The sequence below is a fragment of the Montipora capricornis genome, chromosome 5 (assembly GCF_036669925.1).
Source record: "Montipora capricornis isolate CH-2021 chromosome 5, ASM3666992v2, whole genome shotgun sequence".
In the NCBI taxonomy this organism is placed as follows: Eukaryota; Metazoa; Cnidaria; class Anthozoa; order Scleractinia; family Acroporidae; genus Montipora; species Montipora capricornis.
Genome location: NC_090887.1, coordinates 31,421,252 through 31,433,751, shown reverse-complemented (window position 1 = coordinate 31,433,751; position 12,500 = coordinate 31,421,252). Strand labels below are relative to the sequence as shown.

Here is a 12,500-nt window from a genome sequence, read left to right as displayed (position 1 = left end):
CGCAGGCTACTAGTGACGATGAGACTATGATCAGATATTATTTTTGAAGACACCTTTGTGCACACAGGGTTTAAGTGGTAGTGCCTCGTCGATGTTACCAACTGCCAAGCATTCGTTTCCTTGTTGAAAAAATGATAGCGCTCAAATCTAGCAAAACAATACAGCTTATCATCGGGGCTCTGGAATCCCACAACATTAGATTTTACAGCTTTCCAGCAGCCAGCACACTTCTTGATGTTACCGGCAATCTTTTTAAGAACCAAAGGCCCAGAGGGTGGGGGATCCACTGGTCTAGCTGCTCTTCTTATAACAAGAGTTGTTGGATTGAGAATTTCAGCTTGAAAATTTGCTTCTGTATTCTGTGCATCTGCATCTGTATCTGAATGGTGGACTGCTACTTCAGTTGCAGGTAAATGCCGCTTGCGAGATGGAGCTTTCCCACCAACATTTTTTGGAGCAGAAGCTGCTGATATCCGGCTGAGACTTCGGCCTTGGTAGGCCTCCACAACGTTTGCCACACAGTTAAGATGGATGGCAATAGACAGGCAATGATGGCAAAGGTTGTTTCGCCCAAAGAAATTACAATCACAAGTACATTTTCCACTCTTAAAGCACTGAACCCGGTGAGGAAGGGGTCCCCCACTGTCCACAAAGTACACACTATCCTTGAAACCCTGGCGGAACTGGTCGTTGCGCAGCACAGTCTTGGCTTTTTCCAGTAGACTCGATTGTTCCTCTTTGGAAAAGTGGCCACTCAGCTGTGAAAGGTCGCTGAGATCACACGCTGCTTGCCTTATACAGGGATGAGATGAGGAACGTGACAATGGTGTGACCTTAAAATTGCAGCACCTCTTGTATGCTTCTGGATCGGGGCAAACTTTGCTAGCCCTTTTGAGGAAAGCCTTTCGCTCTTCTTGGGTCAACTCTGCATGACACTTTGTCAGTAAGTGTTGCTGAAACTGGTGGCAGACCTCCCACTTGTCGGAAAACTGAAACCATGCCATTTCTTCCTCTTGATCGAATGACTGCACAAAGTCGTATAGGTTTATAATGAGTCTGTCCATGTCCTGGGGAATGAACTTCGTCCAATCTTTCATCATATCATTTACTGACTCAGGCATGTTCTGTTCATATGGCTTGTTTCCCAAGCCAAGGTCTTTCAGAACAAATGCAGCCGTCTTTGTGCGCATGTCATTAAGCTTGTGGGTGCGAAAATACTGTGTAAAGGCTGGTGGGCCAGATTTCTCGGACCTTTCTAGGGTGTCCCACCCTTCCATGAGTGCTGTTGCATTCTTCTTAAACTCTTCTAGTGAACTTGACCAAATTAATACACTTTTTGCTTTGAAGAGATCCTTGCAAATACGGGACACTAGTGCTGAGGAGAGACCGAGCTTTCTACATTTCTCCTTGATATTTCTTTGGCTATGAATGTAACAAAGCAAAGGTGTTGCATTCCTGAAACCGGCCGCGAGGGCATTCGTTAACGCTCGTTCATCATCAGTGCCTGTGGCCATTGATAGGTACGTGGATTCGTCTCTAGTCATGCAGATCATTACAGGGCCTAAAAAGGAGGGGTGGTTGTTTCCTCCCTTTACTCGAAGAACTGTATTCTTAAAACTTGTTACAAGCACATAGAATGGACCAAGTTGAAATGTTACGTCAACTCCAAGTTCAGAGACTTGGTTTACCCTGTCGTGACAGCAAAACTTCACAATATTGTTCAACTGTTGATCAGTGAATAACATGACCGTGGGAAGATCATTACAGACTACTTGACGGATAAAGCCAGGAAAAGTTGTCTTCTGCAGTTCTAGGACTGATGCAAGTGGGTCCTTATTTCCTCTTTCAGATGGTTTTCGAGTGAGGTATCCAACCTGTTTCACGTTGCGTGGGAGCGAACTAATGCTATCGGCACCACAGATACCACCAGCTTCCTTTCTTGTTAAGAACAATGCCCTCGTTGGTCCAAATTCAACAGCCTTATCTGCAACTTTAAGCTTGGTGCTCTCTTTGGATCGGATGTGTGCCATATTGGATGAGGTTCGATTACCATGCTTCTTGATCTTAAATCTTGTGGGCTGACCATCAAAATTGCAATTGAGAAGCACGAGTGGGAACCATTTTTCAATAGCTTTACCAAATTCGATGGACACAATTGTCTTGTGACATGACGTGTAGGAGGAACATGTGTACGTTCTTCTTCTCACTGCAACGTCGGCACTTTCTTGACTGTTGAGCTTTTTAAGTTCAGCCACTTTGCCCCCTTCATCCCTTATGATGGTGTAGAACTTGGCCTTACATCCTGTCATGACCCATGATCCATCTTTCATCTGTGTTCCAGTATATCAAGGCTCAAGACAAAAGTTGCATTGTCTTGAATTCCGATGGGAACTGCTTTGCTTATAATTGTAGCACTTTCTTCCTGGCCATTCATCATCAAGGGGACAACGTAAGGATTATCAAGGCTCTCAAGAGTTATCATCTTGCACTCAACATTACCATTGAACAGCTTGTAATCCTTTCCCTTCATTTTTTTTGGTGATTTTGACACATCGAAACGTTCTTCATCAGCATAGCTTTCTTCATCACTATAGCCGTCAAGGTTCAATAAAACATTCATTAAAACAAACATTAAAATGTTAATATTGTTAAGCCTCGGACATCTTATTTTCATGGTCAGTAATCAGCAAATTGTCAAGCAGATTGGTGATGAGAATAAAGACAACCATTGGATATGGAATACTTTTAAGACAGCAAAATATTAACATTCAGACCTTAGCAGTTGAGGGTTAAGATTCAAGTTAAATAAATGTAAATTTATATGTACATGTCCATTATATCAAATTTCTTAGAGGATATCAAATGTCCCATTCAGACAGCAGAAATGTAAAGTACTTGTGAGAGCTTAACCAAGCTACACTGAATTACATTATATTATCAGGAGATTGCAGAGTGATGATAGATCCGCCATCATATTTATTTACTATCATTTGTGAAAAGACAATTTGATGTGAATTTTACAATACGTTTTTATTCCAGACAAAAAGATACCAGCCAGGCAAGTATTTGGCATAAAACTTTATAAAGTAGAAAAACGGGAAATGAAATGCCCACTTGAATACCTCTGTCAGACTTGTGTTACAACCTGTGGAATATTCGTCTACACTGCTGTCTTAATCATCTCTATCATCAATCAAAACCTAAAAGCCACAATTCACACATTATTACCTGCATTAATGGAATATATCATTGGCTTGTGCAATCCGGACCGACAGAGACGCGTCTTAATATTTGACTTTATAAAGAAGGATAGGGAAATTGTGGGGGGGGGGGGGGGGGGCAATTCAGTCAAGAAAAGTATTTATTTTAACTACGGTTAAATACCTCTGTCAGACTTGTATTGCTACCAGCGGTGTGTTCACCTCCACTGCCAAGGTCATGGTCATCTTTGTTGTCAATCAACTCCTATAAGCCACAATTCAATCAACCGGTAAATTACTCAATCCATCTACAAACTACACGAAACTATATACCTATATATATATGGCCAAGTTATTTCAAGATTCATTTGTGTCTTTCCTTCCTTTTTAGTTCAGCAAACACATAGCGGGCAACCACACTTCCCTTGTTTGTATTATCTCACACATGCCCGCATCATATCATATTTCAACTCGCCTGCCTTGGGTGACCCGAAAACACTGACCCCGGGTCCATGGACCCCCATACGGACCGGGTCAACGGACTAATATACGGACCGGTTCACGGACTACCCCGACGGACCCCCTCCACGGACCCCCCAAAAGACAACATAGAAATAAAAATAAATTTAAAATAAATTTGACTTGCCAATTGTCTGGATAGACCACTCGTGTCGGCGAGATCTCAGCCATTACGCTCCGCAAATTTCGGGTCATTAAATCTCCCGGATAAAAACGACTCTGAACCTTTCTGAGACGTTCCTCCATTCTAGACTGAAATTGCATTCCCAAGTTTTAAAAAAATCGATTTTTTCAAACTCGTTTCATTGTTTCTTAATGCATTTCTTCATCTCTGAGTTTCAAGCGCAAGTTAATAGAACTAAGCAAAATGGCTTCCTTCAGCTGTCATAGCCATATAACCGATTGTTTGATTGGATCTCCGATTAACCAATAAAAATTCTTGACATAAGTACCCTGTTTTCCCGCACATTCACAATGGCGGCAGAATATTCTTGTATTCTGAAGGAGCTGATGGGGGACGGGTGGGTGCGTTTTTTTTTGGGGGGGGGGAGAGGAGGGGAGGGGGAGTGGGTAGGTTGATCGAGGGGGGAGGGGTGGGGAGACCGGATGGAAAAAATCTCCAGATATTAGATCTCCATAGGTTGGCACCTCTGAGAATGATATTGACAAATTAGTATCTTGGAGCAAGACATGGCAAATGCAGTTTAATGTGACTAAATGTCATACTATGAGGATATCTAGGAAGAGGGATCCTGTGTTGATGGATTATTACATCGATGGCCAAAAGCTGTCTCCCGTAAACAACCATCCTTATCTGGGAGTTATGTTATCTAACGACCTAAGATGGAATTCTCATGTGGAAAATATTGTGGTCAAATTAGCAAATAAGTCTCTTGGTTTTGTAAGGCGCAGCCTTTACCCTTGTTCTGAAAGTACAAAGCGTTTAGCTTATGTAACCATTATTAGACCAAAATTGGAGTATGCTACTGCTGTTTGGGACCCATATAGACAAGAACAGATTGCTTCAATTTAAGCCGTCCAGCGGCGTGAGCCAGATTTATCAAAAGAGACTACAACAGAACCTCTTTTCAGACACTAGTTTCCGGCCGCCATATTGGTGCACCGCAGATGTACACCAACATGGCGTTTTCATACTGGGCTCTGTAAATTTCTGCGAAACATTTCGACGAATATCTGAAGTTTGGGGAAACGCACAGGCCTAAAACTTGGAGAAGTGTCTTCTTCATTTATCTTCTACAACATCACGAATTCTTGACTCTTTCCACTCTATGGTTTTCGATTTATTTTTTTATTGCGTGACAGTGTAAACGATCTATTCTAGCGTTTGGTGAGATGTGATAATCTTCCATCGTTCATCGTTGAAAAGAGCTGAAAGATTGCTGAAGGTCTGTCAACTGAAGTCGGTAAAATTTTACTTTGGATTAAGCATGGTTCGTCACTGTCCTTGGAAAATGTGTGCGACTCCTCGCGCTTGCATCAAACCGGGTTGTTTTGCTCGGCAGCCGTTGTGCCGCAAAGTAAATCTACCGAGTTGTGTAGCTCGGTGGCGGTTGTGCTACAAAGTAAATCAACCGAGTTGTGAAGCTTGGCGGCCGTTGTGCCCCAAAGTAAATCTACCGAGATATGGCGCTCGTCGGCGCCATTTCATCATGACTTGTGATATTTACGGCATTGAAATCAACAAACTGAATTTATTGTGTCCCAGAGTTCAGCACAGAAAAGTAATCCTAGGTCTTCAATACCACAAGCTGAAAAGACTTGCAAGTAACAGTTTCATTTTAGAGTAATTTTCAGTAGTTGTCTACTTGTAGAATTCCAAATAAATAGTTAATGATTACGTCTAACAAGTTGTCACGTTCATAGATGCAGTACAGTGGAATTAGATCGTTATATCGAGGTATCGTTATAACGAGATTCTCGATATAACGATATTGCCTTAAATTAAACGAAAATATCTTTATATCGGGGTAAAATTAACATGTACTTTTTTACTACTGTACATATTGTTTAATTAAACTTGTAATGAGTATCAAATGACTCACAATTTGCAAAGCATTAGACGTTATCAAGGTTACACAACAAAGTCTGTGGTATGAATCGTAAAAGGGAAACAAAACAAAACAAAAAACAAAACTTAAACATTTGAAGTTGCATCTGTGTGCTGATGCTGGAATATCGTTATATCGGGGAAGATTTTACGCTCGGTACGCTAAGAACTCAGCGTTATATCGGGAATATCGTTATATTGAAGATCGTTATATCGGGGTTCTGTCCCATACATTTTACTGTAACTTTTGCCGGCACATAGCATGTTTATCTTTATAGCGGGGATATCGTTATATCGAGGATCGTTGTATCGGGGTTCCACTGTAATAACATTTCCCTATCGCACGAACCATCCACCCTCCCCCCTCAGTTGCTACCTGTACCAAACCTGTACCGTCCTACAAACATCGAACGCACTCGCCTAAGCTTCGATTACCCCTAGTTTAATTTATATTGGCTTGATGCGAAGGCGTTGTATGTAGATGTGGTTTCCTCGTTACTCGGCCACGACTAACAATGTTAGAGAGTTGGGTACTAGTTAGGTTACAGCTTACTGTGGTTTACATAACCGAAAAACCTACATTTCAAAATGGCGCGCCGAGCTGAACTGACAACCTTTCATACTAGATTTCCCTCTCCTGTAGTGAATTCTAAGCGATGCTGTCTTTTGTGACAGTGCCAAGCCCTGGCTCATTATTTTCGTGGAATCTTCGAAAGAAAGTAAATTTGATGGACGGCACGCTAACTCGCAACGGTGCGAAACCACTGGCTTCCAAATTAAGCTACACTACTCCGGGCAGGCTGTCGTAGATGTAACTTTTTGCGGACGAAACTCGCTATACCGGGTAAGCTGCGTTGATGTTACTTTTTGTAAGCAACAAACTCTTTGAATAAACGTTTGTGTAATGAGTGTTATCAGCTGTGGACAAACAGCATCATTCAACAATGCTACATAGCATGGGTTTCGACAAAACACTGACCCTCGGTCAACTGACCCAGGACGTTACAAGTCGATAATTTCGATAGTCGATAAAAGTCGATCGTTGTCGATCAAATTCGATATTAATCAATCGACAAATATCGGATGTCGATAAAAGTCGATCACACAATTTTTTGTGATTATCGACTTTGATCGACTTTGATCGATTTCAATTGACAAGTATTGGAAATACAAAAAAAAAACAGTTTATGGCGGGAGACGAGGCTACAGTTGCCAAGCACAGTTTAATGAAGCAGGATTGGCTATGCCAAGACTTTAGTTTACCGATTTACATTTATTTATTGATTTACAGTTTTTTATTCAACTTTATTGCCATACGGATTTACTTTAAAGCTGTTTACATTTTCGTGGGCGATTGAAAAATGTGTCAGCATTTTTGTCGATAAAATCGATATTCAGTTGAAAATCTTGTGATTATCGACTTTTATCGACAAATTAAACTTGTCGATTGACAATTATCGACAAATATCGAGTATTATCGACTTATCGACTACGTTTTCGATGATCGACTTTGATCGACTTGTAACGTCCTGACTGACCCCCCTACTGACCCCCTTACTGACCCCCCTACTGACCCCCTAAAAAATCAATGGGAAAATGAATACTGCTTACTTAAGCCTCAACATCCCTTTTTAAACAGCATTGTTCAACAATATTTAAGTCTAAGCACCCATTTTAAAAAGGTTAGTTTTCGATTATTGTTGTGATGGCCGATTACTTCACGTAAGCTAACCTTTTTAACATGGGTGCTTAGACTTAAATATTGCTGAACAATGCTGTTTAAATTAAAAAGGGGTTTTGAGGCTTAAGTAAGCAGTATTCATTTTCCCATTGATTTTATAGGAGGTCAGTAGGGGGGTCAGTTAACCGGGGGTCAGTGTTTTGTCGAAACCCACATAGCATTCCATCGCTTATCATTGTTTTCCACATCCATTGGTATTCTGGAATGGTATGGTATGGTATTTTATTTATCCACATTACACGGATAAGTACAAGACTCGTTTTAACGTGAACGTGCCAAATAACTATAAATCCATACAACTCATATTAAGACATAAAATACATAAGTAGAATGAAATATATGGGCAGCCGTCACCGCCAAAAATACAAGCCTAGTTAATGGTTAAGAATAAACCGGAATGGCTTAATTGTCCTTTGTAGAACGGTTTATCAGAATTTGAAAAGATGTATTTAAAACACAAATGGACAAGTCACCCTTAGTGAAATGAAATAAACAAACATTAAATGGTTTAGACAATTCAGAAACTGTGTAGATACCCTTGGTGAATTGATTCAGTGAAAACACGAGTGGTTAAGTGTTTAATGAAATGGATCAGTCACCTTATGCAATCATCGCAGTTAACACAAAATTGGTCAGTGCCAAAGACCACCGGTGTAATTATCCTTGTCAAAATGACAAAGTCAAGTCTTGAATGGATCAGCATACTTTGACATGATATGCAGTGAAATGGCAAACGGTCCAGCTTACCGTACATTGGTTCAGTGATGTGACAAAACGGTTCAGAGTAGTTTGAAATGGCTTATTTTATCTGCAAATGGTTAATCGTGAACCGCAATGGTCTAGCATAGCATTGATCGGTTTACCATAATGTCAAACGGTTTAGTGTTACCCCAAATGGCTTAGGGTGACGTATGACAAATGGTTTAGTAGAAAGCGAAATGGTTTAGTGTTGCAGCAAATGGTTTGTGCCGGAACCGCCAAAAATACAAAAGTGAAATGGACAAGTCAAGATTGAAATGGAATAGTCAATGTGGGGTCTTACGTCACAACCTATATGTCATTCAGATAAATATTGGCGCGAATTTGCCCCAACGAGGTTCGTACCGCGAAGTGCACAAGTCGGATTGGGAACAGGTTATTTCTACCAGTACCGCCTCATTTACTCGTCTCAGTGATCCTTATTCCAATAAGAATCCTTCTTTGTTTTTGCCTAGTTTAGCTGGATTGGTAATTTTTCTACTCTGATCATTTTGCCATGATATCGGCAAGTTATGTACATGAATGTGGATCAAAGCAAAGTAAGCACAGGAGACATGGGCAGGCCGTGTCGTTCTTTGTCTTCAACTGTACGCTAGTTAGCCACTGACAATCAGTTTCTGAAAATGTGAGTTTCTGTAGAAACCTGAGCATATTTCTCTATCGTTTCAGGCCTTTCCTTGAACCTCTGAATTAAAGTTAAATACACTTGCTACCCGTTACTCATAAACAGCTTCCATGTCTTAAAACAATCAATTGCCTTATCACGAATGCTCTGTTTGAAAGTGTCAGGTAGCTTTCCCGTAAAACGATGCCTCTTAACAGTATGTCAATCCTTTTGTTTCAGGTTACAATTTTTATCTTCAGTTCCATAAATTCTAATAACAAAGGATTAATCATGGTAAGGTTTTTTTTTCCCTCTGCTCTAAAAATATAAATCCTAATAGAATACAATACAATAAAATTCTATATTTACAATGTATTTGTTCCTGATGGCCATCATGTAGATGCTCTATTGAAATGAAAAAAAATTTCACCTCCTTCGGTAAGTGCCGCGCCAGCGTTTGTAATTAGCGCTTGCTGTGTTTATCCGAGTAAATGTAACCATTAATCGCAGTGTGTTTGGTTAAGTGAAGTGTAGTCACTTAAGATTTTGATAGCTGTGCAACTGCTTACTGTCAGTGGCTTTTGTCCAAGACCCTATCACTGTCCACTCGGGAGTGGACATGAATGTTTTGTGTTACACGTGAGCTTTTATTAATAAGTTCGCAAAACAATATGTAGGCGTATCGACTTTAAGTGTGTAGGCGAATCGACCTGTAGGCGAAACGACCTGTTTCCCAATTTCCACAAACGAAAGTCTTGTGATTTGAAACTGTGTCAAATTACTGTTTCGTTCCACAGTGAAAGACAACAGTAGAAACTCCTTTCCTCAGACACTATCAGGGGAGAGAGTTTTCTTATATTTGAATAATGCTAAGACCAGTACCCACAAAATAGAAGACTTTGTCAAATACCATGGAGGTGTTGTTGTCATTTTCCTAGAGAAGAATGTTGACATGATAATAATGGATAGAACATTACAAAGAACTGCACCACCCATGAAAAGAAACTATTTAACAAGATCACAGCAATTTCTTAGAAAGTCAATCAAGCAGAGTGGTTCATCTTCTATTCAGTTGTTTGCATCAAAATGGAACATTCCAGTTATTGATCACTCTAGAATTCTTCATGTTTGTAAAAGAGCATTCTTCCAAGAAAAAGAAATACTTTTGGAGAACAAAAGGAAACTCATGGCACCATTTGTAAAAGTGGAAGATCAGAGTAGAAATTTTAAACCAGAATTTATTGAATTTGATAGGTTTCCATTCATGGACATCACTGTGCCTTCTACTCAATCTCCTTTTCAAGGTTGGCACCAACTCTATGCAAAGAAAAATCATGTAAATGAAAAAGTGGGTCAAACGTACCTCTGTGGGTTATGTGATGAAACATATGAAGTGCTTAAAACACACTTGGATACAAATAAGCACAAAGTTGCAGCAATGGATGATTCAAAGTATTCTAGAGTAGATGCTCTAATCAAATGTGGGCTAAGCTGGAAAGATTTTGTGGACAATATTTGTAAGAAACGTGCCAAAGTTAATTATTGGCATGATAACATGAACTGGACTTAAAGGCCTATTTCCACCCTGACTGCATTGTGCATCCCCCGTGAGTATCATAAAATTCAAAAAATCTTCAAAAGCCTTTCATAATCATTTTTGTCCATAAAATCTTTTAGATCTTGATTTTGAATGCGTTCTCTAGTTATCATTTTTTTGCTTGTATTTCTATGTTCGTTTAAAATATTTCGGATCGCTGCAGCAGACATGTTTTTCTTGCTGCCCTGACAAAGCTACTCCTTTAAAGAAGATACCTGGTATGTAAAACCACACAAACTAGTGCGACAAAAATAGTTGGCCAATCAGAATACACTATGCAACAATAGCATGATTCTCAAAACAATAGCAAGCAATCACGTTGCATCAAGGGTGGTAATGGACCTTTGTTATATACTGTGCAATGTCATAATTTAGTAGTCGAGGTAGTGAAAAAGTAAGTTTTTTGAATGACATTTTCCTAAGGCATTTCAATCTTGTAATTATTTTTGTCAAAGTTTGCCATTTATTTAGGGCAAATTCACTTAGCCACAATTGTGATCACTGAGTCTTGAGACAATGATTTATAATAAAAAGAATGCTATGTTGTTTTTTTCGCAATCAAGTGTGTGATCTCTTTTAATCTGAAGTTTTTAATTAATTAATTTAATTTCTTTTCAGTACGAGATGATGAATGTATATTGCAATTGCTGGGTGTGGCTTGTTGTGATAGAAAGTGTATGAGAAAATTGTCAATAGAGGACGTACATTCCTCAGAACTGCAGTTCCATAATATGGATCACGCTGAGAAACGCAACTATATCCTTGGGTTCCTGTCTGAAAATAGTAACATGGGAGATTCGGGGGAGTATCTAACAGAGTTCAAAGTCAAAGGGAGAACAATATGTAGAGAGGCCTGGTTATTAATTCATAGCATAAACAAGGAATGGTTCAGGCGGCACTTCAATAGATTCAAGGAGGGTGTAGTTGCTGTGGAACATGGAAATAAAGGTCAAAAGAAACCATCCCAGAAGAGCAAAGACTGCATAGCATGGTTGCAGTTCTTTGTTTCCTGCGTTGGCCAGTACCAGCCTGATGACAAGACAATCTATCTGCCGTCATGTTTTACAAGACTTAGTATTTACAACGGTATGTGGGAAGAAAACAACTCTTTTGGTTTGCCATCCATTGGTATTTCCCAGTTTTATTCCATCTTTAGGGATCACTTTTCACATGTTCTTATACCAAAGGTAAGCTGACTGATTTGCTCTTAGTAGAAAGTACATTGTAGCAAATGAAGTTGTTTTAAGGATTAGATTTGGTCACCTGCTTGGCGTTAAAAATATTTTTTTGGCAGCCTGGAAGCATTAAACAGGCTGTAATTTGGACTTTAACATTTCAAGGCACTGTTTACACATACATTTTACATGTATTTCAAGGAACAGTGTCTAGTCCTTGAAATTTCTGACGTGTGGCTTTTGTTAACACATATACAATGAAAATCAACCAAAACTTTCAAGTCATCGCAACTTGCATTTTATGCTATGACACTGTCACAGTGAATGTAAGTTCTTTGGCATTTTTGTAAAATCTTACCATGTGTTTCCTTATTTTTTTGTCATCAATACAGGAAAACAGATTTACGAAATGTACAGACTGCACCCGGTACAAAGAGGCAAAAGAGAAAACTTATGACAAGAAAGCCAGACAAGAAATTGACAAACTGTTGAATGAACACATGGAATTGGTTTGGTAAGTGACAAGACTTTAAAGCAAGTAACAAATACAAAATCTGCTGCAACCATTGCTAAAACTAGCGGTAATCTTAGATTACCGGTAGGCTTTGAAGGCACAAAAAATTCAGTGGGTTCTACAATTTTTTGGTTTTTGTATATGTTCACCAAAATTCAACTTCGGAATTTGACATCCAAATTTCAAATTTGAGATTTTATTTTTATATTCGACATCATAGTTTTATATGGTACATTGATTTTTTAAATTTGGTATTGAAGTAAATAAGACAATTGTACCATGGGAACCAAAGAAGCTGATTGGTAGGTTATGTCACTTGTCAA

General features: G+C 39.3%; 2 protein-coding genes and 1 pseudogene across 4 annotated transcripts in view; 1 reads left to right on the top strand and 2 right to left on the bottom strand.

The window, feature by feature from the left end:
- The window catches only part of LOC138048714 (uncharacterized), a 34,196-nt gene that overhangs the window by 43 nt on the left and 21,653 nt on the right, over positions 1-12,500 (bottom strand). The window contains exon 2 of the mRNA XM_068894849.1: positions 1-1,938. This exon is cut by the window's left edge and continues 43 nt beyond it. Coding sequence (XP_068750950.1) covers positions 1-1,745 — 1,745 coding nt within the window. The 5' untranslated portion in view covers positions 1,746-1,938. The remainder of the gene's footprint in view (positions 1,939-12,500) is intronic.
- On the bottom strand, positions 1,943-2,620 carry LOC138048713 (uncharacterized; annotated as a pseudogene).
- The window catches only part of LOC138050055 (uncharacterized), an 11,477-nt gene continuing 5,370 nt past the window's right edge, over positions 6,394-12,500 (top strand). Inside the window, exons 1-4 of one of the 3 annotated variants that reach the window (XM_068896548.1) lie at positions 6,394-6,631; positions 9,132-9,185; positions 11,107-11,675; positions 12,056-12,177. In XM_068896548.1, coding sequence (XP_068752649.1) covers positions 11,166-11,675; positions 12,056-12,177 — 632 coding nt within the window. In that variant the 5' untranslated portion in view covers positions 6,394-6,631; positions 9,132-9,185; positions 11,107-11,165. Of the gene's footprint in view, positions 6,632-9,131; positions 9,186-11,106; positions 11,676-12,055; positions 12,178-12,500 lie in introns of those variants that run through there. The other 2 variants (XM_068896549.1, XM_068896550.1) reach the window with 2 other exon arrangements.